The following is a 27,031-nucleotide window of genomic DNA, read 5'->3' on the forward strand; positions in this document are numbered from 1 at the left end:
GTCTGCCTTCCGAAGGGCCTTGAAGACCCGATGAGGGCCCGCTGTGCTGGAGGTGGCTGATTGAGCGCGAGACAAATGTCCACCCCCGTACGCTTGATTTTCACCTTTTGTTGTGAATCTCCATTTTAATGCTTTCAATGTTTTTTATACTTATGCGTTTATACTACTGTAACCCGACTCAAGAGTCCCTCAGAAGAATTTTTTTATTTTTTATTTTTTTATTTTAATTCCATTTATATCCCACCCTTCTCCGAAGACTCAGGCTGGCTGGGCAGCATGTTTAACACAGATAGTCCTCGACTTACAACAGTTCATTTAGTGACTGTTCAAAATTACAACAGCACTGAAAAAGTGATTTATGACTGTTTTTCACACTTATGACCATTGTTCGATCCCAGTGACGGTGAACCTTTGACACCGAGTGCCCAAAAAAACACCCCACCCCCTCTGCCCCCACTCCACCCTCCCACGCCCCGCCCCGCTCGCCCACTGCAGATCCCCCAGGCAGCCCTGCAGCACCATGGCGGCCACGGCCTCCACTCGTGCCCCACGCATGACAGGGCGTGAGGGTGGAATCTTGTCCCCGCCACCCGGCTGCCAAGTCCTTGGCTGCGCTGCTCTGCGCGGGCTGTGCCCGGGGGCGACTCTCCTCCGGGGAGACTGCTGGTGAGGAGGGGGCCACGGGGGAGGCGGGGCTGGGGAGGCAGCGCACGTGCCCACAGAGAGGGTTCTGCGTGACACCTCTGGCATGCGTGCCACTGATTCGCCGCCACTGTTCTATCCCGATCGTCACGTGATCAAAATTCATACATTTGGCAACCGGTTTGTATTTTTGACGGTCACAAGTGTCCCGGGGTCATGTGATCCCCTTCTGCGACCTTCTGTCCAACAAAGTCAACGGGGAAGGCAGATTCACTTAAGACCTCTGTTACTAACTTAATAACTGCAGAGATTCACTTCACAATTGTGGCAAGAAAATTCATAATGGCAAAATTGTGGCAAAAGGTCTCCTCCTTGGGCCGGGCGTTACCCGCCTAGATGATCTTCGAGATCCCTTCCAACCCTATGATTTTATGTTTCTATTCCACGGCCTTTGTGTGTTTTATCCTTCTCCACACCCTTCCTAACCAACCTGTCAGTGCCAGAATATTTTTACAGTGCTTTGTTTGCATAGGAAGATATAACAACCGTTTCCCTTTGTTGAACAAGGAACCAGGTGACTTCACCTCTTGTGTTTTTCTCTCCTTTTCTTCAGAGTGGGGTGTGGTGGCTTTACGCAATATAAGCTAGAAACTGTCGCGCTACGGTGGGTTCGGACAAGGTCAAAGTTGTAAGGAGAAGGGGAAACAAGTTTACATCGATGCTAAAAGTTACTCAAAGTCATTAAGCGCAAAATTGTTTGAACTGTACAATTAAAACTAAGCGTCGTATTGAGAGGCAATTGCAAAATACATTCAATTATTTTAGATTATATAAAAAAAGGTTTCAGTCATAGAGCTTAATGGCTAACATCAAGGTCCCCGCTGCATTGCTATTTATTATTTATAACTGCCAAAGAGAGAAAAGAAATCCGAAACAAAAAGAAAAAAGGGGAAATAAAGGAACTAAGTCAGGGGTGTCAAACGTGTCGCGACGTAGCGTGACTTTTTCGCCATTGCCGGCAATGGGGTGGGCGCGGTTTCGCTACGATGCCGGCAGTTTGACACCCCTGAACTAGATGGAAAAATAGGTAAAGTTTTTTTAAAAAAACTTCCTTCTTTTTATTCAACTAAGTTGCAGTACCTGTAAACTTCTAGAAACCATACTGGTCTTTGAACGTTTCTTTTTTCGAGGGAGTTGTGGAGGAAATTGAGGAGGGGAGAAGGCAAAACCGGAAACCCTTTTGCTTCTGGCCGGCCGATTGGCTTAGAATGAGGTGTTGTTGAAAACAAAACAGGCAGTCCTCGACCGACGATAGCTGAGCCCAACGTTTCCGTTGCTAAGCAAGACAGTTGTTAAGGGAGTCTTGGGCCATTTTGCGACCTCTCTTGCCACAGTTGCGAAGCAAATCGTATGCAGCTGTTAAGTTAGTAACAGGGTTGTTAGGTGAATTCGACTTCCCCATTGACCTTGCTTGTCAAGAGGCGGCAAAAGGGGATCACGTGACACCGCAACCGTCATACATACATGCCAGTTGCTAAGCCTCTGAATTTTGATCACACAACTGTGGGGAGGCAGCAACGGTCATAAGAGTGGAAAGCAGTCACATGTCACCTTTTTCAGTGCTGTTACAACGTCAAAAGGTCACTAAAGAAATAGCTGTAAGTCAATGATTTCCTGTAAAGCCCTTATAAAGCTAAAGGTCAAGGTTCCCCCGCACATGCGTGCTAGTCGTTTCCGACTCTAGGGGCCAGTGCTCATCTCCGTTTCAAAGCCGAAGAGCCAGCGCTTGTCCGAAGACATCTCCGTGGTCATGTGGCCGGCATGACTAGACACCAAAGGCGCACGGAATGCTGTTACCTTCCCACTGGAGTGGTCCCTATTTTTCTACTTGCCTTTTTACGTGCTTTCGAACTGCTAGGTTGGCAGAAGCTGGGATGAGTAACAGGCGCTCAATCTGTTACACGGCACTCGGGATTCGACCCGCCAAACTACCGACCATCTGATCGACAAGCTCAGCGTCCTAACCCACTCAGCCACCACGTCCCTTGTAAAGCCCTTATAGCTCACACTTTTTTTTAAAAAAAAAAAAGCTTCTTTCATCAGAAGGGCAAGAATGTTTTTTAAAATTACGGGGGGAGGGAGGGGGAGGAGTTAACATCAAGCTGGCTTAAAGGTAACCTTTTTCCTTTTACAACTTCTTGTTTTTTCTCTTCCTGAGTGATTAGCAAAGCATCCTGTGCACAGAACGGAAAGAATTTTTGCAATCCCCAGAAAACAGCATTTTGGTGCAAGAGGCTGAATGGAGAATTGGCGGGGGGGGGGGGACGCCTTTTCTTTAACACAAAATCCAATTGCCAGCATTTTCCTCCTTCTCTCCTCCCTGCCATCAAAAATCTTCTCTTGACTGCAAGGGGCATAAATCAAGCCTTTTTTAATCATGATTAGTGCAAAGGATCCAATGTCACATTCCAGAGTGAAATAAACCCGAGTCTGAAACTCAGATTTATTTGCATGAGGTCACAACACGTAGCTCCATAGTTTAATTGCTCTTGCCCTTCGGTGTGGGGGAAGGAGGGGGAAAGTGCAGATCCTTGTTTAATTTTTTAAAAAGCCTAGCTACTGTTTAGCTGATGTGCACTCCCATTGATGGGATTGATAGGTCACTAAAAATATAATGCTAGTTGACAAATATGCAAAGAACAGCAGTTGCAGGCACCAGCAATTTCTCCAGCAGATACCCGGACAGACTATCAGGAAAGTTAGGAGAAGATAAGAGGAGGGGGAGTGAAGGATGGGCTGAAATATTGGAGGAGCTGCCGCAAAGAGGAGGGGTCAGCCTATTTTCCAAAGCACCAGAAGTGAAGAGCGGAAACAATGGATGGAAGCTAATCAAGGAGGGAAGCAATCTAGAACTAAGCAGAAATTTCCTGACACTGAGAACAATTAACCTGTGGAACGGCTTGCCTCCAGAAGTTATGGGTGCTCCAACACTGGAAGCTTTTAAGAAAAAACTGGACAAGTGTTTCTCTGCAATGGTATAGAGTTGGACTAGTCACAGAGATAGGCAACCTTGGCTCTTTTATGACTGATGGACTTCAACTCCCAGAATTCCTGAGCCAGCTATGCTGGCTCAGGAATTCTGGGAGTTGAAGTTCATAAGTCATAAAAGAGTCAAGGTTGCCTACTCTTGGACTAGAAGGTCCACCAAGGTCCAACTGTGTTCTGTTTTTAACCAAAGTAAGCTGGGAAGAAGGAGATGAATCAAGGCACAAAGCTGCTAAATACAGAGCAAGACCACTGATTACTTCGACAGGGAATCCTCATCTATATGACCGGTCATTTGATGACAATTTGAAGTTACAACTCCTCCCCGCAAAGCTACTTATATTTCAGTTCCACAGTTATGACAGCTGGACCCCTCCGTGGAGTCACATGATTGCATTTGGGGCCCTTGGCCATCAGCTCACTTGTACACTGCCCGGTCATAAGACTGTGATGGATGTTTTTTTACCAGTTTCCTGCATTTCTGGCAAAACAAAAACAAAAAAACCACCCAGCATGGACTCACTTAAGTATCATGGTGTTTGCTTAACGACTGCCATGTTTCACTTAACAGCTGCTGCACAAAAGGTCACAGAATCAGATCGGATCACATGGGTGCCTCAATTTATGACCATCGCGACTTAAGTCATAAAATCAGATTTGGTCCCGTGGGTGCCTCGACTTACGACCATCGTGATGTACGGATACTCCAGGCTCCATTATGGTGAATAAGCGGAGGACTAAGCTGCACAAGCAGTTCTCCTATTTTTGAGCCCTGTAAAACCGTTTTCGGTCATGAATGACACAAAGTAAACACAAGCATGACTGCGAGGTTCACCTTCACAACGGAGCACTGACCTCTTCCCAGCCTGGTAAAGAAAAAGACAACAAACGACTTCCACAACGAATAAACAAGGAAACGGTAGAAGGAAATGGGTTTTTTTCCCCCCCAGCAAAACAGGATTCAGAGAGAAGCAGGGATGGAAAATCGGTAACTAAGCAGAGATTTAGAAATAAAAGCACTGAGACGCCTTGAGCACGTCTAAGAATAACGTGCAAAAAACAAAACAAGCATACAAAAAGATTTTGTATCTTTTTTTTTTTGTCGTCGGGCTGAACCACGAAGTGAGTGAAAGACCTCAGTCAGATCTTAATGTCAGCCAACGCAAAGCGAATTAAGTTTCAGCCCTGATGTCAGAATCCATTTATATCATATTCATAAATGTATGTTTAAAACATTATTCCATGGATTCTGCCATCTCCCGAAGAGAAGAGAATGGATGTGTATTGAACCGGTATTAGGCATTTGAAAGGAAAGGAGAGGCCTTTTGAACTGGGGAAACAAAAGGGGGGGCTAGCATCTGGCTTCTGTCACGGAAGAGAGCAATAAACATGAAGGGTCTAAGTTCCTTTTTCCCACGAGAGGGATGATACGAGAGAAAAGATGGGGGACTGACCAAATGGGGCTAAGGGGGGTTTAAACCGGGAACTCTATATAAGGGTTAGTTCGTGGAATAATATTAAGTCCTGTCTCATTGCCTACAACCAAGCATGTCATAGTAAAGATTCTTTTTGGAATAGACTCGACTCTAAGAATTTTGTCTTCCTAAGACGTGGTTTGGGGTGGGTCCTGACACCTGAGCTTATAAGAGGCTTCACAGGAAAGTTGAAAAGGGATGATATAACCAACCACTATGGCGACTGATTTTTCTAAAGTTTCGGCTTGCTTGTGGAGTACTAATGTTTAAGGTGGAATAATAAATGGAGCAAACACTCCGCAAAAGAGAAAAATAAAATATTTTAGATACGATAAGGTTTATGTAGTGAAATAAAGGAAATTTGGGTTACCCGAAACTTAAATATTATGGATGTTAAAGGTTAAATTGGAATACTGTAATTAAAAATTGAAAATTAGCTAAAACTTAAAAACAGGATATGGACATGGATAAGCAAAACATATATTGATAAATGTTTTAACTGAGCCTGTTATAATTAGAGATTTACTAGCTTAAATATGATATGGCAAATGTTAAGGGAAATGGAGAAGGAACTTTTGATGATGTAACCTGAGATATGTACTAAAGATTTTGTTGTTGAACTACTGACTACCCAATCACCACGCTGCTTTCCAAATACTTAAATGTAAAACTGGAAAACCAATACAATTTGTTATAAAAAAGGAGAAAAATAATCATATTTCTTTTTAAAAACATAGGGAAAGAATTTATTTCAGCAGGAAGAATGAAGAAAATTGCATACTAATTAATATTAACTAAAATTAATTGTATATTAATTTCCAACTAAAACTGGAACTTGTACTGACTGACGGGTGCAGTAGATTCGTTGGTGATGGACATTAATTTGCATGGCTCTAAAACTTTTGGTACTGGGAATTTATGCCCCCAATGAGGATAAAGTAAAGTAAAGGTAAAGGTAAAGGTTCCCCCGCACATGCGTGCTAGTCATTTCCGACTCTAGGGGCCGGTGCTCATCTCCGTTTCAAAGCCAAAGAGCCACCGCTTGTCCGAGGACGTCTCCGGGGTCATGTGGCCGGCATGACTAGACGCCAAAGGCGCACGGAACGCTGTTACCTTCCCACCGTAGTGGTCCCTATTTTTCTACTTGCATTTTTACGTGCTTTCGAACTGCTAGGTTGGCAGAAGCTGGGATGAGTAACAGGTGCTCAGTCTGTTACGCGGCACTCGGGATTCGACCCGCCAAACTGCCGACCTTCTGATCGACAAGCTCAGCGTCCTAACCCACTGAGCCACCGCGTCCCTCCGAGGATAAAGTACTGTTCTATAAATGATTTATGGGGAGATTAGTAGGTTTTTCTTGAGAAAATTGGTGTTTGGAGGGGGGTTAGGGATGATCTCCCCACAACTAGACAGAGCTTTGGAGAAAAAAATAACGTTAAAAATCACTCAAGATAAATTACCATTCAATTTAGGGCTATTTGATATATGGAGACAAAAAAATAGCTTGAATTGCGTGCAAGTACACACATTTTTAAGAAAGACTTAGATCTTTTTTTAAGAATAGATATGATTGGATTTCAAAGAACTTGGCTTCTGAGGTTTCTAATGTAGAGATATTACAAAAACCCTTTTTCAGATCTTAATCCTGTGAGGCTGGTTTATAAAAGGAAAACTAGTTCTCTCACATAGTGACTAAATGAAATGTCACAGAAAGAAATAATAGTGGAGGACTGTAAAAAGAAATTAAAAGTATTTCTTTGAATAAAAATTTAGATAAAAGGCATTGATTTAAGAATGGTTGGGAATATGTGTAAAGTTTTTATTAGACCCGTTCAAATGGTCAAAGGCCTTCTCTGCATCTAAGAAAATCAATGCAGCTTGTTTTTTCATTATGATGTTGCTCCAAATATTCCAAGAAAAGGCCAACACATTTCAAATGGTGACTTTTAGCTGTCTTTCAGGTACAAATCTGTATTGATCCTCATGAATAAATTTTTTGAAATAGTATTTTCAGTTTATCAATTAGAATCCTTGTGAAGAACTTGTAATTATTAGCAATAGCAATAAGACTTATATAGTCCTTCAAAATGACCTTGGAAATGTGAACAGCAAGGTTTTCTCATGTTTGCTGGATGAATTTTTTAAAAAAACACAAAAATTCAAATACGTACACTAATGCAGAGGATTTTAAAGATTAATACACAATTGAAATCAGTGGCTTTTCCCAGGGGACTGATAGACAAACAGCTGGGGGGGGAGTCATGGGACGATAACTGCAGGGAAATTGAAGATGGAAAGATTCGGCATTATCGGCAATGGAGGAGGAATGGTTGGTGAACATGACGGAACTTCCTGAGGAGGCCAAATTGATGTGTGTGTTTTTTTCCTCTCTAGAGAAAAGGCAATATCTACATTCATTGTTGACTGGAAATCCCTTACAAGCTGTGTACAGAGTTTTGGGCTCTTTAAAAAAATATAATTAAAAAAATTAATTAGAAGGCTCCTTCCCATGGGAAAATGCCGTTGTTTTGAATTCTTTAAAGGAAAACAGAACATGATGGGAGAGAACCAGAAGGATCTAAAGATTATGGTTAAAGGAAAAGAACATTTAAATTGACTTCATCATAGAGAATGGAGCAAAATACTTCAACATTAGATAACATTTGTAAATCGTGGACCCAGAAGCTAATTTTAAGAGGGTCTGCCTTTATAGATAAGACTTCCTTTAAAAGATGTTACCTGGACCAGCTAATGTCTTAATAATTAGAAGAGATACACTAATAAAAAAACCTGGATAATTCTCCTACTGGATTTACAAAACAAGCTGTTAAAACTCGGAAGAATTTATGAGGACAAAGAAAAAAATGAAAGGAATTCTAGAATATTATTTAAAGGGATTAAAGAGCAAGATTGCTAAAAAGGCAAAAGAAGACCTATAAAGTTAATTTGATCAAGGTTGAAACAAAAGTCCCATTAACGGAATTTTGCTGACCCAGACTTTAAGGATTTGTTTATATATGAGAGATGAGAAAAAGATCATTTGTTGGATCTTAAAAGGAGGTGACAAGCCACTGAAATTATTTATACTTGTTATGATGAAGGGGAAGTCATTTCTTTCTGTATTTCTTTCCTTTGCTATAACATTTTCTTCTGCTTTTCTATTTTCTTTCCTGGGTTTTTTTTCTTTCCAGCAATTTCCTTAATTTTTCTAATTCTTTTTCTTTTGTATCTTTTTTTAATTGTAATGATTAATAAAATTACCACACAATGTCCCATCCCTGCCCGATGCTGGGCTTGAACGGAGTTGTTTTGTTTTTTTTGTCTGTCATCTATGTTATCTCCAGCTTTGAAGCCAGACAAGCAGCATCAGTAACAATTAAAGAAATCTGCAATACGTAAATGTCCCTCTCCCAGCGAGAACATCCCAGGGACTCACTGACACGTGTGTGTGTGTGTGTGTGTGTGTGTGTGTGTGCGCGCGCGCGCGTGCCAAAACACTGACCTGCAAAGGCTCGGGCCTCGTCTGTTGGAACCGCTCGCAGGTGGCGTAGGTCACTTTTATTGCCCACCAACATTATGACAATATTGCTGTCCGCGTGGTCCCTCAGCTCCTTCAGCCACCGCTCCACGTTTTCGTAGGTGAGATGCTTGGCGATGTCGTACACCAGTAAGGCCCCCACAGCGCCACGGTAATAACTGGAGGCACAAAGCACACACAACAAGGTTTATTTGCCACTCACATTTCCCGGTCCACCCGCTCGTTGACAAATCTGGCTAGCTTACAAGGATGGAAACAAATGCTATATTGGTAGTCCTCGGCTTTCAGCCGCAATTGAGCGCCAAATTTTTGTCGCTAAGTAAGGCAGTTGTTAAGTGAGTTTTCCCCCATTTTACGACATTTCGTGCCATAGTTAAATGAATCACTACCATTCTTAAGTCAGTAACACGGTTGTTAAGTGAATCTGACTTCTGCTGATCAGAAGGTTGCAAAAGGGGATCACATGATTCCGGGACATTTATTTTATTTATTTTTATTTTATTTATTTTATTAATATTTCTATACCGCCCTTCTCCCGAAGGACTCAGGGCGGTGAACAGGGCAAGAATAAAATGCAAAGTTACAAATATTAAAAGAAGATTAAATAGTTGCCCATTAAAAAAAACAATTAATACGTTTATAAAAACCCCAAAGATACAGCAATAAAAACCCCAGCAATCCCCCATGGCGACCGTCGTAAATATGAACCAGTTGCCAAGCGTATGAATTTTAATCATGTGACCAGGGGGATGCTGCAACGGTCATGAGTGTGAAAAACAGTCATAAGTCGTTTTTTTTCAGTGCCATTGTAACTTTGAATGGTCATTAAATGAACTGTTGTAAGTCAAGGACTACCTGATGAGCTTTTTTGCCAAGGTTAAGCAAACCACTGCAGTTGTTAAGTGAATCACATGGTCGTTAAGCGAATCTGGCTTTCCTCACTGACTGCTTGTGGGAAGCCAGCTGGGAAGGTTGCAAATGGTGATCGTGTGACCCTGCAAGGCTGTAAGCGTTGCCAGTACAGGATCTTGCCAAGCACCCAAACTTTCATGACATGGTCCTGGAGATGCTGAACTGATCATAAGCGCAAAGACACATCTTCAGTCACTTGTTACAGTGCCATTGTAACTTCAAACCGTCATTAAACAAATGGTTCTAAGTCAAGGACTACCTGTATATTAAAGTGAGGGGATGGAAAAAACGTCTCAGCCTATGCACCTTCCACAGCAGAAATCCACAGACTATAAATTCAATCAGTCTCAACAGCTAATGCACCAAAAGCTCATTCTTGGACAAACATTTGATCCTGATTTGGCTATGACTGGATTCAGACATTACACTAAAGACGGGGTTGTAAGTCAGGTAAGTGGTCTCAGAGTATAGCCTTTTTTAAAAAAAGAAATTAAGACAGTTGGGGAAAATGTATATCTAAAGTCTTATAGATGCAACACTTAAGAGAGCCAGCCTCGTGCAGTGATCATGGTGAGGAACTACAAACTAGGAGACGGTGAGTTCTAGTACTCCCTTAGACCGGAAAGCTGGCCAGGTGAACTTTGGGCTAGATCTTCCCTCTCTCTCAAACCAACCCACATCACAGGGTAGTTGTTGTATGGCAGGGGTCTTCAAACGTGGCCCTTTTATGACTTGTGGACTACAACTCCCAGAATTCCTCAGCCAGTGCGCCTGGCTGAGGAATACTGGGAGTTGAAGTCCACAAGTCATAAAAGGGCCACGTTTGAAGACCCCTGACGTAGTTGTACGGAACAAAGGTGGGACATATATTGAACAACAACAAAATCTCCTGTGTCTCTTCCTCTGAAGCAATCCTTGGACCCACTCAAGAGGGTGTTCAATCTCCCATACGTGAGAAAAAAATCCGAGGGCCTTTTCAAATCCATGAGAAGCTGAAGAGCATACAGCCATCATCTATTTTAACCATGATCTGCTAAATTACACTACACTGGACTTATACCAATCAAACCACGCTGCATCTTAGTGTAATGCACAAACTTAATAGGTGTGATGCAACCGAGCCTCAGCAAATTAGAACTCACTAACTAATACAGAATTTAATAGCTGAGAGCCTCGAGCTAATTATCTCATTAGGTGCTTTGGTTAACAAACCTAATAACAAAGAGTCCGGACTTCAAAAGACATTAATTGTATCACATCATTACTAATTCATTTACAAATAAGAGAATCTTAAGAAGAGCATTTAACAAGGGTCCAGGAGCAGAGCGTTTCACAACAAGGAAAGGGAAACCTACTGTATTTTCTGGCATATAAGACTACTTTTTAACCCATGAAAATCTTCTCAAAAGTCAGGGGTCGTCTTATACGCTGGGTGCTGAAAATTTAGGGACAGGGCTGGCTGGAAAACCTGGAGCGGATCTCCCATTTAGTCTGCGCAGGGAAAGCGGGACCAATTGGAGAAGAAGCTGCAGTCTGTGATTTTTTACAGGGTTTATAGGGTTTCCTGCCTTAGCAGGGGGTTGGACTAGATGACCTCCAAGGTCCCCTCCAAATTATTATTATTATTATTATTATTATTATTATTATTATTATTATTATTATTATTATTATTATTATTTCCACTTGCACTGTTTTATGTTTACATGTTTGATGACAAACAGCCTTATGTTTATAAGTGACAATTTTCCTACTAAGCACCTGCATGTCATAAGCATTTGAATTAAAATTACCATATTAAAATCAAATCTGATGTTTTTTTATTTTTATTTGGTGTGCGTTGGAAGAGGGGTAGTCTTATACGGCGAGTATAGCCCAAACCCTATAATTTAACAGGAAATGTAGGGGGTCGTCTTATACGCCCATTCGTCTTATACACCAGAAAATACGGTATCTTGTGTGAGTTCGTTTTCAGTTAAGGGTGAAAAAGTTTTTCAGAGACAAAAGAAAGCAAAGAGAACCAGGAGGAAGAACCAAATTTCATTTCATTGTCATTTAAATTTACCTGGCATTTAAACCAGCGTTCCCCAACTTTTCCAGGTTGGTGGTAGCAGTGGAGGGAGAGTGGATCCGGTTTCGTATGTGTGTGCAGCTTTCACAAATGTAACTTCACACGCGCGTACACTCACCCCACCACTACTGAGGCCCAGTTTCATACGGGCTGCAGCCCGGGCACCGGGTCATGGACAAAGGGTTGGGGACCCCTGATTTAAACCACCTTAATTATAGCTAGGGACGTGGTGGCTCAGTGGGTTAGGACGCTGAGCTTGTCGATCAGAAGATCAGCAGTTTGGCGAATCGAATCCCGAGTGCCGTGTAGCAGAGTGAGCGCCTGTTACTCGTCCCAGCTTCTGCCAACCTAGCAGTTCGAAAGCACGTAAAAATGCAAGTAGAAAAATAGGGACCACTACGGTGGGAAGGTAACAGCGTTCTGTGCGCCTTTGGTGTCTAGTCATGGCCACATGACCACAGAGATGTCCTCGGATAAGCGCTGGCTCTTCGGCTTTCAAACGGAGATGAGCACCGGCCGCTAGAGTCAGAAACAACTAGCACGCATGTGCGGGGGAACCTTTACCTTTTTAATTATAGCTAATGGGACTGTTCCCAGCACATCATTCTCTCCCTCTGCCGTGTAGGATTGTACCATTTTCCTATTCCAGGAAGCTGGATAGAAAACAGGGTGGGGACATAATAAATAAGACAGACACATTTGAATGCTCAGTCTGGGCAGGAAGAGAAGGGAAGGGACCACTTACGCAGATGTGATGGCTCGGTATCGCTCTTGCCCAGCCGTGTCCCAGATCTGAGCTTTGATGGTCTTGCCGTCGACTTGAATGCTCCTGGTGGCAAACTCTACACCGATGGTGCTTTTGCTCTCCAGGTTGAATTCATTGCGGGTGAAGCGAGATAGGAGGTTGCTTTTCCCAACTCCGGAGTCGCCAATGAGAACCACTGGAAGATGATTGGAGAAAGAACTTAGGGGGAAAAAAAAGGGAGCGGGGAACCTTACTATTCTATCTGTCTGGCGATAATCCTGGGGGTGCAAAATAACAGAAAGGCACGTCAATTCCCACAATGGGTGGAAAAAGTGATGGACAAGAGACGGCAAAATAATAATAGTCTTAATGAAAGGAATATATATATATATATATATATATATATATATATATATATATATATATATATATATATATATATATATATATATAGGCTAGCACTTACTAAATATGTAAAGCAAAAAAGTTGAAGTAACTGTATTTAATATTCTACCGCACTGAAAAAAGTTGGGGGGGGGGGGAAAGGTCACCTTTTTCCCCCTTCCCTTGCAGCCCTTTCCCCTTTCTTTCCTCTATTCCCTCACCATCTTTGCTTCTATTTGTACTTTAGATTATAATAAATTTCACTTTAAAAAAAAGAGAGAGAGAGGGTCAGTAGGAAGGTCAAATGAAGCATCTTCAGAAAGGAAACGAGTGGGCCCCTCCCCATTCCTGATTAAAACTGCCTTTCTGCCCCCTCCACCCTGGCAACAGAAGTTAAAAAGCCCTGGAGGGAGACCCCAGCAGCGGAATATAGTGGTTTTCGGGGGGGGGTTGTCCCTCCCCCCCATGCAAAGAGGAAGCCAAACTGCCGGGATGCAAGATTTGGTGTTCCGAATCTCACAGCCTCATCTATATCACAGGAGATGCTCTTTAATTGTTTAGGGCAGGTCTAGGCAATCTTGGCTCTTTTATGACTCGTGGACTTCAACTCCCAGAATTCCTGAGCCAGCTATGTCCACACATCTTAAAGTTGCCAAGGTTGAGGACCCCTGCTCTATGGTATAGACCAGAGGTAGGGAACCTTGGCTCTTTTATGATTCGAGGACTTCCAATACCCAGAATTCCTGGCTGAGGAATTCTGAGAGTTGAAGTCCACGAGTCATCAAAGAGCTAAGGTTGCCTACCCCTGGTTTAGGGAAAATACCACATCTTGCAGGCTACTTGGCCAAGCCAAATGCCAGCCTCAGGGATTGGGGGTGGGGGGTCCCCCAAGATGCTGTGCTCGTCTATTGCATTTCACCCAGGTGGAGTTTCAGCTTGAGGGCTGCTGCCACTGCCGAACCTGGTGCTGAATCCCTCCTCTCTATGGTCCAAATGGCAATTACCATGAGAGGCTGGCACCATCGTATCTTTGATCGTGATAAAATCTGGTGCCAGGCCTCCATCAGAGAAGTTCAAACTACTTCTGCGTTATCTGTGAAGCAGCTATATCAGTGCTATTGCTGATATCTTCACATTAACCCTATATGCGGCCTAGTCACTTTCAGAGTTGGGAGACGAGGAGGCTGCGTCTCCAAAATCTTGTGGCAAGGAAGGCCGCTTTGATGGCTTGTGAGACGCCAAACTCAGCTCCTGTCTGTTGATTTGGGGACAGGAAACGCGAGGGGCAGATCAGCTCATGAGGACTTTCTGAGGGAGTCTCTCTGCTGCTGGACATCAACACGAAGCTGGATGAAGTGCCATCAACGTGGTGATGCTAACCAAGTGTCCACGGCTAACCGCCAGTCCAGATGGAGATGCCATTAAGCCCGATCTCCATAGCTAGAGGCTGCTAATGAAATGAAGGAAGTTGAGGCTGAACCCCCGAGAGTGCCAGCTCCAATGTTATCACCAAAGGGGTATACCGTTGGTCCCCAAACGGCAGGGCTACAACTTGGGAACCCACCAAGTTTCATGACAGCTGCTGATGGGCAGGTGGAAGAGTCCGGGCAAGAGAGTTTGATGTGTCAGTAACAGGTAGTCCTTGACCTACAACCCTTCATTTAGTGACCTTTCCAGGTTACAATGGCAACGAAGAAAGTCAACTCAGTGACCGTTTTTTCATAACCATTACAGCAGCCCCACGGTCACGTGATCAGAGTTGACACGCTTGGCGACTGACTCACGTTTATGACAGTCACAGGGTCCCAGGATCCCCTTTTGCGACCTTCTGACAAGCAGAGTCAATGGGGAAGCCAGATTCACTTAACAACCATGTTATTAAGCGAACAACTGCAGTAATTCACTTAACAACTGTAGCAAGGAAGGTTGTAAAATGGGGCAAGCTCACTTAACAACTGTCTCATTAGCCACAGAAAGTTTGGGCTCCGTTATGGTTGTTGGTCGAGAAATATCTATATACCCTTCTGGTGTGTGAGGCCTCAGAGACAGTAGCTCACACCCCTCGATCATCACTTGTTCTGCCAATGCCTTTCACGGGACTCCCTTTAAAGACTTTACGTAACTTTTGAGTAATAGGGATAAGAATTTAGGATGATTGGGGTAAGAGTGAGAAATAACAGACTGCCTACAAGAGCAAACCAAATGTTTCTTCAAGGAGTACATCTGTTTGCCACCTTAAATTACTTATAAAGTAGTAAGTAAGTTCAGAAATGTGTAACGCTGGCAGAGGAGGAGGAAGGCTGGGCTTTCAAAGTTGATTGCAGCTGTGTACCTATGGCAGGGGTAGGCAACCTTGGCTCTTTTATGACTCGTGGACTTCAACTCCCAGAATCCCTGAGCCAGCTGTGCTGAGGAGAAAGGGAGAGGTCCACAAGTCATGAAGGGGCCACAGTTCCCCATGCTGGCTGAGGAATTCTGGGAGCTGAAGTCCACAAGTCATGAAGAGCTATGGTGGCTCAGGAATTCTGGGAGCTGAAGTCCACAAGTCATGAAGAGCTATGGTGGCTCAGGAATTCTAGGAGCTGAAGTCCACAAGTCATGAAGAGCTATGGTGGCTCAGGAATTCTGGGAGCCGAAGTCCACAAGTCATGAAGAGCTGTGCTGGCTGAGGAATTCTGGGAGTTGAAGTCCACGAGTCATAAAAGAGCCAAGCTTGCCTACCCCTGACTTATGGGATAGGCAGGGCATAGTTACAGGAGTTCCAAAATAATAAATCACAACACAACAAGCTCTTCCCGATAAAGCAAGTCTCTCACACATAAAAAGTTATCCATCATTATAAGCAGCCCCAGCAGGAAAGGAGCTTTTAAAAAGAAAAAAAGACCAAAGGTTATGAACATTCCCAGACGCAAAGCCAAAGCTGCACCCAATTCAAATGTCAGCTTAATTAGTTTTTGTGGTTTCTGCTGAAAGCAATAAAAGGGGGGAGGGGGAGGGAGGCAGGGTACTCCTCAGCACGGGGGTCCTCCAAATGGCTGAAAATTCCCATCACCCTTCCAGGCGGCAGGGCACACAAATAGCTGGGCTCAGCAGCTCACAAGGAAATCCATCATTACCTCATAGTGTAATCGGCTGACTCATATTTACCGATCAAAACAGCTAAAACCACTGCGGACAGGCTGAGGTTCTGCAAACACTTGGCAGATAAAGGGTTGGGTAGGAGATGTAATAGTCCTCTGCAGGCCAAAAGTTATTTTTCAGGGGCAGAAAAAAAACCTGAACATTTTAAGCGTCTGCAACAAAGGCATCTGGTAGTCCTCGACTTAAAACGATTTGTTTAGTGAGCATTCAAAGTTACAGCACCGGAAAAAGTGACTCGTGACCATTTTTTTTTCATACTTAAGACCACAGCAGCATCCCCACTCACAACGCTTGGCAACTGACTCGTATTTATGACGGTTGCAGGGTCCCTTTTGATCACCTTTTCTGACAAGCAAAGTCAACGGGGAAGCCAGATTCACTTTACAACCATGTTACTTACTATCTTAACAACTGCAGCGATTCGCTTAACAACTGTGGCACAGAAGGTCGTAAAATGGGGCAAAGCTCACTTAACAACTGTCTTGCTTTAGGAAGAGAAATTTTGGACTCAGTTGTGGTCGTAGGTTGAGGACTACTTTAACTTGAGTTGATGAGAAGAACGACAGGTTGGCTTTGCCCATCACTACCACTTTTCAAGATCTGAATGCGCCTGAGATTCTCCAAAGCAAGCTCTTAGAGAAGGTGAGGTTGTGACTGGAAGGCCAGAAGAGGAAGCAGCACAACCTAGACCAGGGGTAGGCAACCTTGGCTCTTTTATGATTTGTGAACTTCAACTCCCAGAATTCCTCAGTCAGCAGGGCTGGTTCAGGAATTCTGGGTATTGAAGTCCACAAGCCATAAAAGAGCCAAGGTTCCCTACCTCTGGTCTATACCATAGAGCAGGGGTCCTCAACCTTGGCAACTTTAAGACCTGTGGACTTCAACTCCCAGAATTCCTCAGCCAGCAAACGTGTCAGAACACAACTCCCATCAGCCTGGGCCAAGGATGACAGAAGCCAAGATCAGCTAAGGGTAAAAGCAGCAAAAAGTTGCCTCCAAAGCCCTTCTGTAAAATAGTCACCTCTCTGACAATTATTATTATTGTTGTTGTTTGTTATTATTATTAATCTTATTTATTTATATCCTGCCTTTATTGTTTTTACAAGTAACTCAAAGCAGTGAATATATCCTGCACATCATTCTCCTATTTACCCCACAACAACAATCCTGTGAGGTGGGCTGGGCCGAGAGGGAGGGGCTGGCTTTTGTACCTACGGCAGGAGTAGAACTCACCGTCCCCTAGTGGTTGGCCCAAAGTCACCCAGCCAGCTTTTATGCCTAAGGCAGGACTAGAAGTCAGGGTCTCCAGTTTTCTAACCTGGTGCCTTAACCACTAGATTCGCCTCTGGAAAGGATCTGGATGGACTCGAGGGATTACAGGGAAAAGCAGGATTCATCCCCTCGCCCATGGAGTCCAGCTCTGTGCGTTAAAAAGCCAACTATGCCACGAAACTCAACTTAGACCATGAAATCCCAGGAGGTCAAATTCACAATCTAAAAGGACATCTAATCTACAGGGACCATTCAATTACTCCTTATATAAGAATAAAAATAGGCAGCCCGCTTTCCATTCTCTGCAAAAAAAATCAGTGTTCAGTAAAATCAGATGAATGACCCCCCCCACCCCACTCCCCCCATCAGTCTCAAATAAGAAATCAAGCTCACAAAGACGATCTTGATCCTTCTAATTAAGATTTGGCTAAATACTTTTTGACAAACCTTGCCAAGAAAACTGCAGGTACCTGTCTAGAAAGTCTCTTGAGAACTGAGCATAACTGAATGAAGGAAGCAGCTTGTAATTTCAAAAAAGTTTATAATTTCAAAGATGGAAAAAAATAACACAAACTCAACAGATATGAAAAAGAATGAAAAGGAAAAACCGAAAGTGCAGAAAATAAAAAGACAGAAAAAGAAGAAAAGATAAGAATACAATAAAAAAAGAAAAGAAAGATATAACGAAGTAACTTCTCCATCAAAGCATGTGCAAATAATTTCAGAAACTCATCATTTTCTCCGCCAATATAATAAATCATATCTGGTTCCCATGCATTCAGGTCAGGTCAGCAAAAGTCCAGAAATAACATAATTTATATTTTAAAGGTAAAGGTTCCCCCGCACATGCGTGCTAGTCGTTTCCGACTCTAGGGGCCGGTGCTCATCTCCATTTCAAAGCCGAAGAGCCAGCGCTTGTCCGAGGACGTCTCCGTGGTCATGTGGCCGGCATGACTGGACGCCAAAGGCGCACGGAACGCTGTTACCTTCCCACCGTAGTGGTCCCTATTTTTCTACTTGCATTTTTATGTGCTTTCGAACTGCTAGGTTGGCAGAAGCTGGGACGAGTAACAGGTGCTCACTCTGCTACGCGGCACTCGGGATTCGACTCGCCAAACTGCTGACCTTCTGATCGACAAGCTCAGTGTCCTAACTCACTGAGCCACCGCGTCCCTTATTTATATTTTACACTTCATCAAATAAGCCAACTTTATATTCCTTCCCTTTGGTTTTAACCATGTTAATCTTAATCTATTTAAATTATCTCTCAGAAGTTGACTTCTTTTCATGGTCTCTTTGTGCCTTCTCAGAAAATCCTTCAAAACGTCAACAAGTCTCTTGCAAATCCAAAATAAGAAAAGTATCCAAGTCACTCTTCTGGTTTGTTATTTGTATATCCCTTATAATTACTAAGACATCAATTTGTATATCCAGTGTAACATCTTTTTCCTTACCCTTCTTGTAACCTGTCATTTTTAAATCCATATTCAAATCAGCCTCAGTCTGAATCTTCTCCAGTAAAACTTGTTTCTCTTCTATAATCCCTTTTAAAACCAGTCTGTCAATGATGATAGTACACAATCTTAGGATTAACTTGAGTTTATTGTTCAGAAACACCCTATGGTTCATCCAAAATTAAAAAATTTTGCTCCATTTCGTGTTACTGAGGCAAATGTATGTATGGTTAATTATAAACTTCCGTTTATTTCTGGTTCCCTGTAGTGTCCAACCTTCTAAGTCCCATCTTATCATGTTTTTCCCCCTAAATAACAGCATGTGAAGGTATAATAATTGATTTCAAAATTATTTGAAATCCCTCTGGACCCTTAACCCTTATACAACTTTCTAAAATAAAGATTCTAATCTTCTTTTTGCTGATTGTTCCTCTTATTGTTTTTGAAGTCCTTCATCTTGCACTTAAAACTTCTTTCTTCAAGGATTGAAGGGGACTCGCTCGATGAACGTTGCAAAACATATCGATCCAAAAGTTCTCAATAAATGAAAAGCAATTAAAAGGCAATTCAAAAAAAGGCGAGGCTCAGCTGAGCTTTCTCTCCATACAGACTACATTGTGACTGTAAGATTAGATGGAATCCTTTGACTCCAAGCTACTCATGACCTGGTTTGATGGGTTAGGGTTGGGGTTTTAAAATGGCTTTTAATTACTGTTTATATTCGGGCATATTTAATAGTCTAACTTTTGTATTTCGTTTTTATATTTATTGCCCTGTACACCGCCCTGAGTCCTTCGGGAGAAGGGCGGTATAAAAATTTAATAAATAATAATAATGATAATGAGCTGACTGCAAAAACCTCGGTTCCTGCAGGACACTCATCAGGAGCGCATGTGGGCAACCTCATCGTCTCCTTTTTCTGAAGAGATTGCCAATCTCTGCTGCTCCTTTGAGGATGTCTGGATCATCCTCTCATCATCTGAAGCACCTCCCAAAAATCTTTGTTGTTGTTAGCTGTGTCTGACCCATCGCGGCCCCACGGACAACGTTCCTCCAGGCCTTCCTGTCCTCTACCATCTTCTGGAGTCCCTTTAAGCTCACGCCCACTGCTTCAGTGACTCCATCCAGCCACCTCATTCTCTGTCGTCCCCTTCTTCTCTTGCCCTCAACCTTTCCCAGCATTAGGCTCTTCTCCAGTGAGTCCTTCCTTCTCATTAGGTGGCCAAAGGATTTGAGTTTTAGCCTCAGGATCTGGCCTTCTAAAGAGCAGTCAGGGTTGATCTCCTCTAGGACTGACCGGTTTGATCGCCTTGCAGTCCAAGGGACTCGCAGGAGTCTTCTCCAGCACCATAGTTCAAAGGCCTCAATTCTTTGGCGCTCAGCCTTTTTTATGGTCCAGCTTTCACTGCCATACATTGCAACTGGGAAGACCATAGCCTTGACTATACGCACTATTGTTGGCAGGGCGATATCTCTGCTTTTTAGTGTGCTGTCTAGATTTGCCATTGCTTTCCTCTGCTTCTTACCCCTTCTCTATCAGGACAAACGCCTTGCACCAGCCCTTCAGAAAGGGGAAGACTTGGGCTTAAGACTAACCGGGTGGGACTTTGGATGTTCGCTTCTACCTTCTCTCAAGGCTCCACACTTCCAGAAGAGGCCTCAGACAGCTGGCTCAGGAATTCTGGGAGTTGAAGTCCACGAGTCATAAAAGAGCCAAGGCTGGCTATCCCTGGTCTAGGGGGGTCTCCTGCTTGAGCAGAGGGATTGACCAGAAGACCTCCAAGGTGCCTTCCTACCCTATTATTCTATGTTCTAAGTCAGATGTGATTAAATGTGCAGGCATTGGGGTGGGAAACTGGATGGAGAGGGAGGAAGGTTCAGGATAGCCATGCCCTACAACAGGGGTCTTCAGACTTGGCCCTTTTATGATTTGTGGACTTCAACTCCCAGAATTCCTCAGCCAGGAACGCTGGTTGAAGAATTCTGGGAGTTGAAGTCCACAAGTCATAAAAGGGCCAAGTTTGAAGACCCCTGCCCTAGAATCTCCCTCTATTAGGTTAGAAGGATATAGCTTTATGTGTCTTTAGGTTTTATGTAAATGTACCATCACCATCATCATTTTGGTTGCCAAATTACTACAACGAAGGCTGTTCAACACTCTTCTATCCCCCAACTCCTCTATAAAATCAGATGTTGCATGTTTTCAATAGTTCTTTTGGTGTTAAAACTCTTAATTCCCTGCTGCTCAGACACTAACACATTTTTAATTTCTCGGTGCTAAACTTTCACATATAAGATGCTGTATATCCTAAATAAAAACAAGCCATTTGTTACAGAAAAAAATCTGCTTCCATTACTCACAAACAGATCTGCTTCAAGCAGAACTTTTAATAATCCACTGCACTCTAGTGAAGGTTTTTAAAACATTAAACCAACCCAACACATTAGAGTTAAAATTGTTAGTGTAAAGAACGTAGGGAGGACGCAGCATGATTCAAGCACCTCGTTCCTACCAAGTTCTTGATGACCGTTCTTAAAATGAATCCAAATCTCTAAGCTGCCTTTAAAAAAAAGCATGCTTTGCAAAAACAGTCTGCTTTGGATTTGCTTCCAGTGCAAATATCAGCAAAACAAGATTAATGCAGAAGGATTCAACTGGCCACCCAATTGAAGTTGACATGCAGAACTTCTGGCCACTAATAGCCAGATCAAAGGGAACTCCCAAACTACGCTGTGTAATTTACTCCTAATGAAAAATAAAGACAGAATTAAGTCACAACTGACTTGCCTCTATTCCAATATCGCCTCCCTGATGCTATCTGGCAATGTTGGTGTTGACAAGGCTGCCTTTTTTGTTGAACTAGATGTAGGTAATTGAGGGTGTCACTTGGACCTAGATTCAATCCAAGATCTCGGACAAAAATCCAGTCCCTTTGCCAGAAATCTCTTACAAGAAAATCACTATGATGTAATGTGCTTTTTCCCCCCTTCTGTTCAATTACTGTATGTCCCTCTCCGAGAGGCTGCTTAGACAAGTCCCTGCAGTTTTCTTGGCAAGGTTTTTCAGAAGCGGTTTGCCATTGCCTGTTTCCTAGGGCTGAGAGAAAGTGACTGGCCCAAGATTACTCAGTTGGCTTTGTGATTAAAGTGGGATTTGAAGTCATGACCTCTCAATTTCTGGCTAGAAACCTACCGTAAACTGGCTCTGTGATAGACCTACAGTTTTTAAAACTGTATCTGCTGCCCAACCAGAAAACAGTTTTGAATGCTGCCTCAACGACCCAAATAATTAAATTATTAGACAATTAAAGGTCCCGAATTGTTGAAGTGAGGAGAAGTATCTGCAAGGCTGAGCATGTCCTTGGGGGATTATAACTATCATGGGGAAGTTAATCTATTTGTGAAATGGCTGTCCCAAAGCAAGGATTGATTAGTGGTCTAAAGGAGATACGTATACTGCAGCTCATGGGGAATATATTTCAAAGAGAACTTCAAAATGTATTGTTATTGTTAGTTCCGAAGACGTGTCCAACCCCTGGCGACCCTATGGACAACGTTCCTCCAGGCCTTCCTGTCCTCTACCATCTTCTGGAGTCCATTTAGGCTCACACCTACTGCTTCAGTGACTCCATCCAGCCACCTCATTCTCTGTTGTCCCCTTCTTCTCTTGCCCTCAACCTTTCCCAGCATTAGGCTCTTCACCAGTGAGTCCTTCCTTCTCATTAGGTGGCCAAAGGATTTGAGTTTCAGCTTCAGGATCTGGCCTTCCCAAGAGCAGTCAGGGTTGATCTCCTCTAGGACCGGACCGGTTTGATCGCCTTGCAGTCCAAGGGACTCGCAGGAGTCTTCTCCAGCAAAATGTACACATCAAAAATATACTTAAAAATCTCACTGACAGCTAAACTTTAGGAGAGCTTGCCTAGAAAATGTGTGCGGCATGGTAACTAAAAGGCCTAACTAATTTTCCATTCAATGGTTATTTTGAGACGAGAGGAGCAGCAAATAAATCTAATAAGTATGTACAAATAAATACATTTTATAGTTCTGCCACACAGTTGTTCCCATTCAATACAGTTTGGATAACAAGAGACGCCAGAATTCACTCGTGCTGGACTCCACCTGTCAAGAAGCAAAGCTAACTAAGCAAATTAGAGAGCTCTAGCCAGGCTCTGCTCTATCTGGCTGGTTTGAGACCCTGGCTTATTAAATGAGCAAAAAACCATGGATTCTGATCCAAAGGCAATGCTACAACCATGTCCTATCCAACGGGATATGTCATGACTTTGAGTGACAGTGGAAGAAAAAGAGGAGGAAAAGAGACATTCTGAAAGACAGCTCTCTCAGACCCGTCTGTTCTTTGAGCTGGGGGGGGGGAACGACTCTCCTAGACTCACGACTCCTCCTTGAAGCTAGCAGAGCCTCTGCGCAACTTTGGATGGTGCCTGGGTTGCTTTCCTGGATCGTGAAGCCCTGGCCTATAACCACCCACGCCCTGGTCATCTCCCGGATGGATTACTGCAGTGAGGGTCTACCCTAGACGAGTATTCGGAAGCTCCAGCTGGTACAGAACTCCAGCTGGCCCCTCAGGTGGCAACATGTGGTACCACCGTTACATCAGCTGCACCGGCTGTCAGTTTGCTTCTGGGTCCAATTCAAGGAGCTGGTGGTCATCACTTTTGAAGCTCCTTACGGCACGGGTCCAGGGTATCTCAGGAACTGCCTTACCCCAATGGGACTAGCCTAGCCCGCTTGTCATCCGCCAGGAGAAGAGCCTTTTCTGCTGTGGTCCCTGCCCTCTGGAATATTCTAGTATCTGAGGTAAAATTGGGGGCCCTTCGTACTCTCTGAGCGTGGTTGTTTTCTTGCAGAGGTTTCATTACCCAAACCAGATAACATCATCAGTGCTGGGGGGAAGAGGAGGAGGAGGAGGAGGAAGGGGGGAGGACGACGACTGTGGGTCCTTGGTACTCGCTGAGCTTGGGGTTTTTTTGCAGAAGTTTCATTACCCAAACCAGGTAACATCCTCAGTGCGCTCCAATCCTTTCCAGAACTGATGTTGTTACCTAGTTGAGTAATGAAACCTCTGCAAGAAAACAACCACGCTCAAGAGCATCAAAGGCCCCTCATTTGAACCCTGAGCTACAAATATTCTCCTTTAGAGGTAAGAACCTCCCCTATTCTCCTGGACTCCTGGACGAGTTTAAAAACTTGCCTCTGATTTGTGGCCTGGACCCCCAGTAAGGGCTTGCTACGTTGGGAGTGGCTCATAGGATAAAGAAGATTCTCACCCCCCAGGCTGCCCATGACCTTGGTTCTTAACTTTGAATCCCTTTTTCTCATTTTAATTGGTTTTAGCACTTTTTAATTTTTTACTATATTGTAATCCACCCAGAATCAATGTATTAGTCAGATGGACAGCGCAGAAATTTAACAAAAAACATATGCAAAGAGTTGCTTCAACCCATTTCAACATTTGTGTAGCTGATCCCTGGCTTTAGATCAGAATTAAGGGACCTTGGAGGTCTTCTAGTCCCACCCCCTGCTCAATTCCCTTTCGTTCCAGACATGTGACTTTTCAGCCTCTTCTTAAAAGCCTCCAGTGTGATGGAGCACCCACAACTTCTGAAGGCCAGCCCTTCCACTGGTTGATTGTTCTCGCTGTCAGGAGATTTCTCCTTAGTCCCAGGTTGGATCTCTCCCTGTTCAGTTTCCATCCATTGATAATCATTATGGATGACCCAGCAGACAGCTTTAACGACCGATACTTTGCCTCTTCCCAGCTCCGACCTTTATCCCTCCAAGTCATGTTTTGAGATTACAAGCCCATAGGATGAAATGTCATTGGTCATACGGAATATAAGCCACTTTAGCCTTTTGGTCTAAAGCAGACATGTTAAACTCGTGACGTCACATGACGTTGCGCAACCTATCAGGACGGTTTTGCCAATGCCGGCAATGGGGTGGGTGCGGCTTCCGGATGACGCCTCCGGCCCACGGGACAGCAGTTTGACACCCCTGGTCTAAAGTAACGTTTCTCAACAAGCCACCTTAAGACAGGTGAACCTGATGGCTGGGGAATTTGGGGTGTGGTCTACACACCCTAATGTGGCCAAGCTTGAGAAATTCTGGTCCAAAGAGAAGCTCCAAATCAGGTTTTTCCCAAATTGGGCAACTTTAAGACAGGGAATTTCTGGTTTGTTTAATCGCTTGTAGCAGGAAAAGCCAATACAAGTGAACAAGCTCCAGCACATTTGTTCCACCAAAATCTGCCACTATTATGGCAACTGAACGACATCATCTCTCATCCCAATTTGCATTAGGGAAATAAACCTTCCCAGAATGCAACATTACATGGTACGTGAGCAGTGCTTTCGTTGCTAGAACTTACTGTGTAAACTCATCTTATTATTTGATTAATGTTATACTATTTGGCTGTTTAAATTCTACTTTAATGTTTGCAATTCTTAAATTGGTTAACACTGTTGTGTTGTTGTAAGTGTGGGTGTTTTAAATGTTGATTTAAAGCAAGAGACTCTGAGTTCAAGTCTTGCCTTAGCCATGAAAGCCAGCTGGGAGACTTTGGGCCAGTCACTCTTCCCAGCCCAATCCAGCTCACGTGGTTTTCATTGTGGGGAAAACAGGAGGAGGAAAGTATATTGTGGGTCTTTGCTGTCTTATTTGTACAGATAAATAAATCAATAAAGGTGGGATAAATAACCCTCAATGTCACGGATATAAATGGAATGAATGAACAAATACCAGTATTACCATAGAGTTGTTTGAAATTCAAATAACAGCATATTTGTGTCACGGAGACCAAAATGATTTAACAAATAATATAGGAAAGCACTTAGAGGCATTTCTGTTATGTGAGTCAGTAAGAGAATAATCTGACAAGGCTAATTATTCTTCCTTGATCTTGGAAGATGTTCACTGTAATTGGCATCATTGGGCAGATGTTCTACATCTGGCCTGGCACTGAAAAGGAACTTCAGTTTATTGCACAGATTCTCCATCTAGGAAGGCCTGATCAAAAGGAAACCGGGTTCCAAAGCCTAGGAAATAAACCAGGATGTTTCCACTTTAATCACCTTTACTTCTAAAAACTTGACAGCAAAGCTCCATGCAATACTTCCTTTTCATTATCTAAGCAGACAAGTATGGTATTTCCCAGCATATCCTGTTCGCTATCAGAAAGCTGAATAAGCAACCTGGGAAGAATGTGTACTAATCCCAAAGGAGGAGTCTCACTCAAATAAATTTAGGCAAAAACAACAGGAAGAGAAATGAGGTCAGTTGCAGAATCAGAACCAGAAAACCCACAAAACCTTCCACTGTTATCCACGCAAATCAGGGTTTGGCATTCAAAAGGTCCTGAACTTTGTGGATCAGTGGGGAGCATCTGCAACGCTGAGCATAACTAAAGGGAAGCTAATCTTTTCCTGAAATAAAGGTAAAGGTTCCCCCGCACATGGGTGCTAGTCGTTTCCAACTCTAGGGGCTGGTGCTCATCTCCGTTTCAAAGCCAAAGAGCCAGCGTTTGTCCGAGGACGTCTCCGTGGTCATGTGGCCAGCATGACTAGATGCCAAAGGCGCACGGAACGCTGTTACCTTCCCACCGTAGCAGTCCCTATTTTTCTACTTGCATTTTTACGTGCTTTCAAACTGCTAGGTTGGCAGAAGCTGGGACGAGTAAGAGGCACTCACTCTGTTACGCGGCACTCGGGATTCGACCCGCCAAACTGCCGACCTTCTGATCGACAAGCTCGCCGTCCTAACCCACTGAGCCACCGCATCCCTTTTTCCTGAAATAGTTACCCCAAAACAAGAAAGGATGGAAGGGGCCAAGGGAGATGTCTGGTGGTATACTGCTGCCTGGGGATAATGTATTTTAAAGAGAATCCAATTTAATGTGAGAAACACGCATGAACTTTAAAAAGTGTACAATACATTTTTTTAAAAAAAATCTCATATTCAAAAGCTAGCCTTCTCTTTCCAGCCACCACTCAAAGATACAAAATAAACCTTGAAAGTTCCTGTATTTAAAATAAATCTCATTTATCAAATCACTAAACTTCTGATTGAAAAGACTTACCACTTTGGCAACCACTTCCTCTATTACAAAGGGCCAAAAAAATTAGGGAAACAAAAACATGTAAAAGAAGACCACTTTAAGACCAAAGAGGAGTGAAGATTATATTTTTTTTCCAAACCCAAAGCTAAGGCAATAATGGCTTACTCTCAAACTATAAATGTACTTTTCAAAAAAGATTTGCTTGATTTTTTTAAAAAAAATAAAGAAAACAGGACAAAAAAAACTTTACATTGACCAAATCAGGAACTACCAGACGCGGC

The 27,031-nt window shown here is 43.3% G+C and overlaps 1 protein-coding gene across 1 annotated transcript in view; it reads right to left on the reverse strand.

Moving 5' to 3' along the window:
* Nucleotides 1-27,031, reverse strand: part of RAB11A (RAB11A, member RAS oncogene family) — a 39,722-nt gene that overhangs the window by 10,010 nt on the left and 2,681 nt on the right. Inside the window, exons 2-3 of the mRNA XM_083371432.1 lie at nucleotides 12,426-12,621; nucleotides 8,665-8,858 (exon numbers count right to left, since the gene is read on the reverse strand). Of these exons, the coding sequence (XP_083227558.1) occupies nucleotides 8,665-8,858; nucleotides 12,426-12,621 (390 nt within the window). The remainder of the gene's footprint in view (nucleotides 1-8,664; nucleotides 8,859-12,425; nucleotides 12,622-27,031) is intronic.

Source organism: Vipera ursinii (assembly GCF_947247035.1).
Source record: "Vipera ursinii genome assembly, chromosome: 11".
NCBI classification, from domain to species: Eukaryota; Metazoa; Chordata; class Lepidosauria; order Squamata; family Viperidae; genus Vipera; species Vipera ursinii.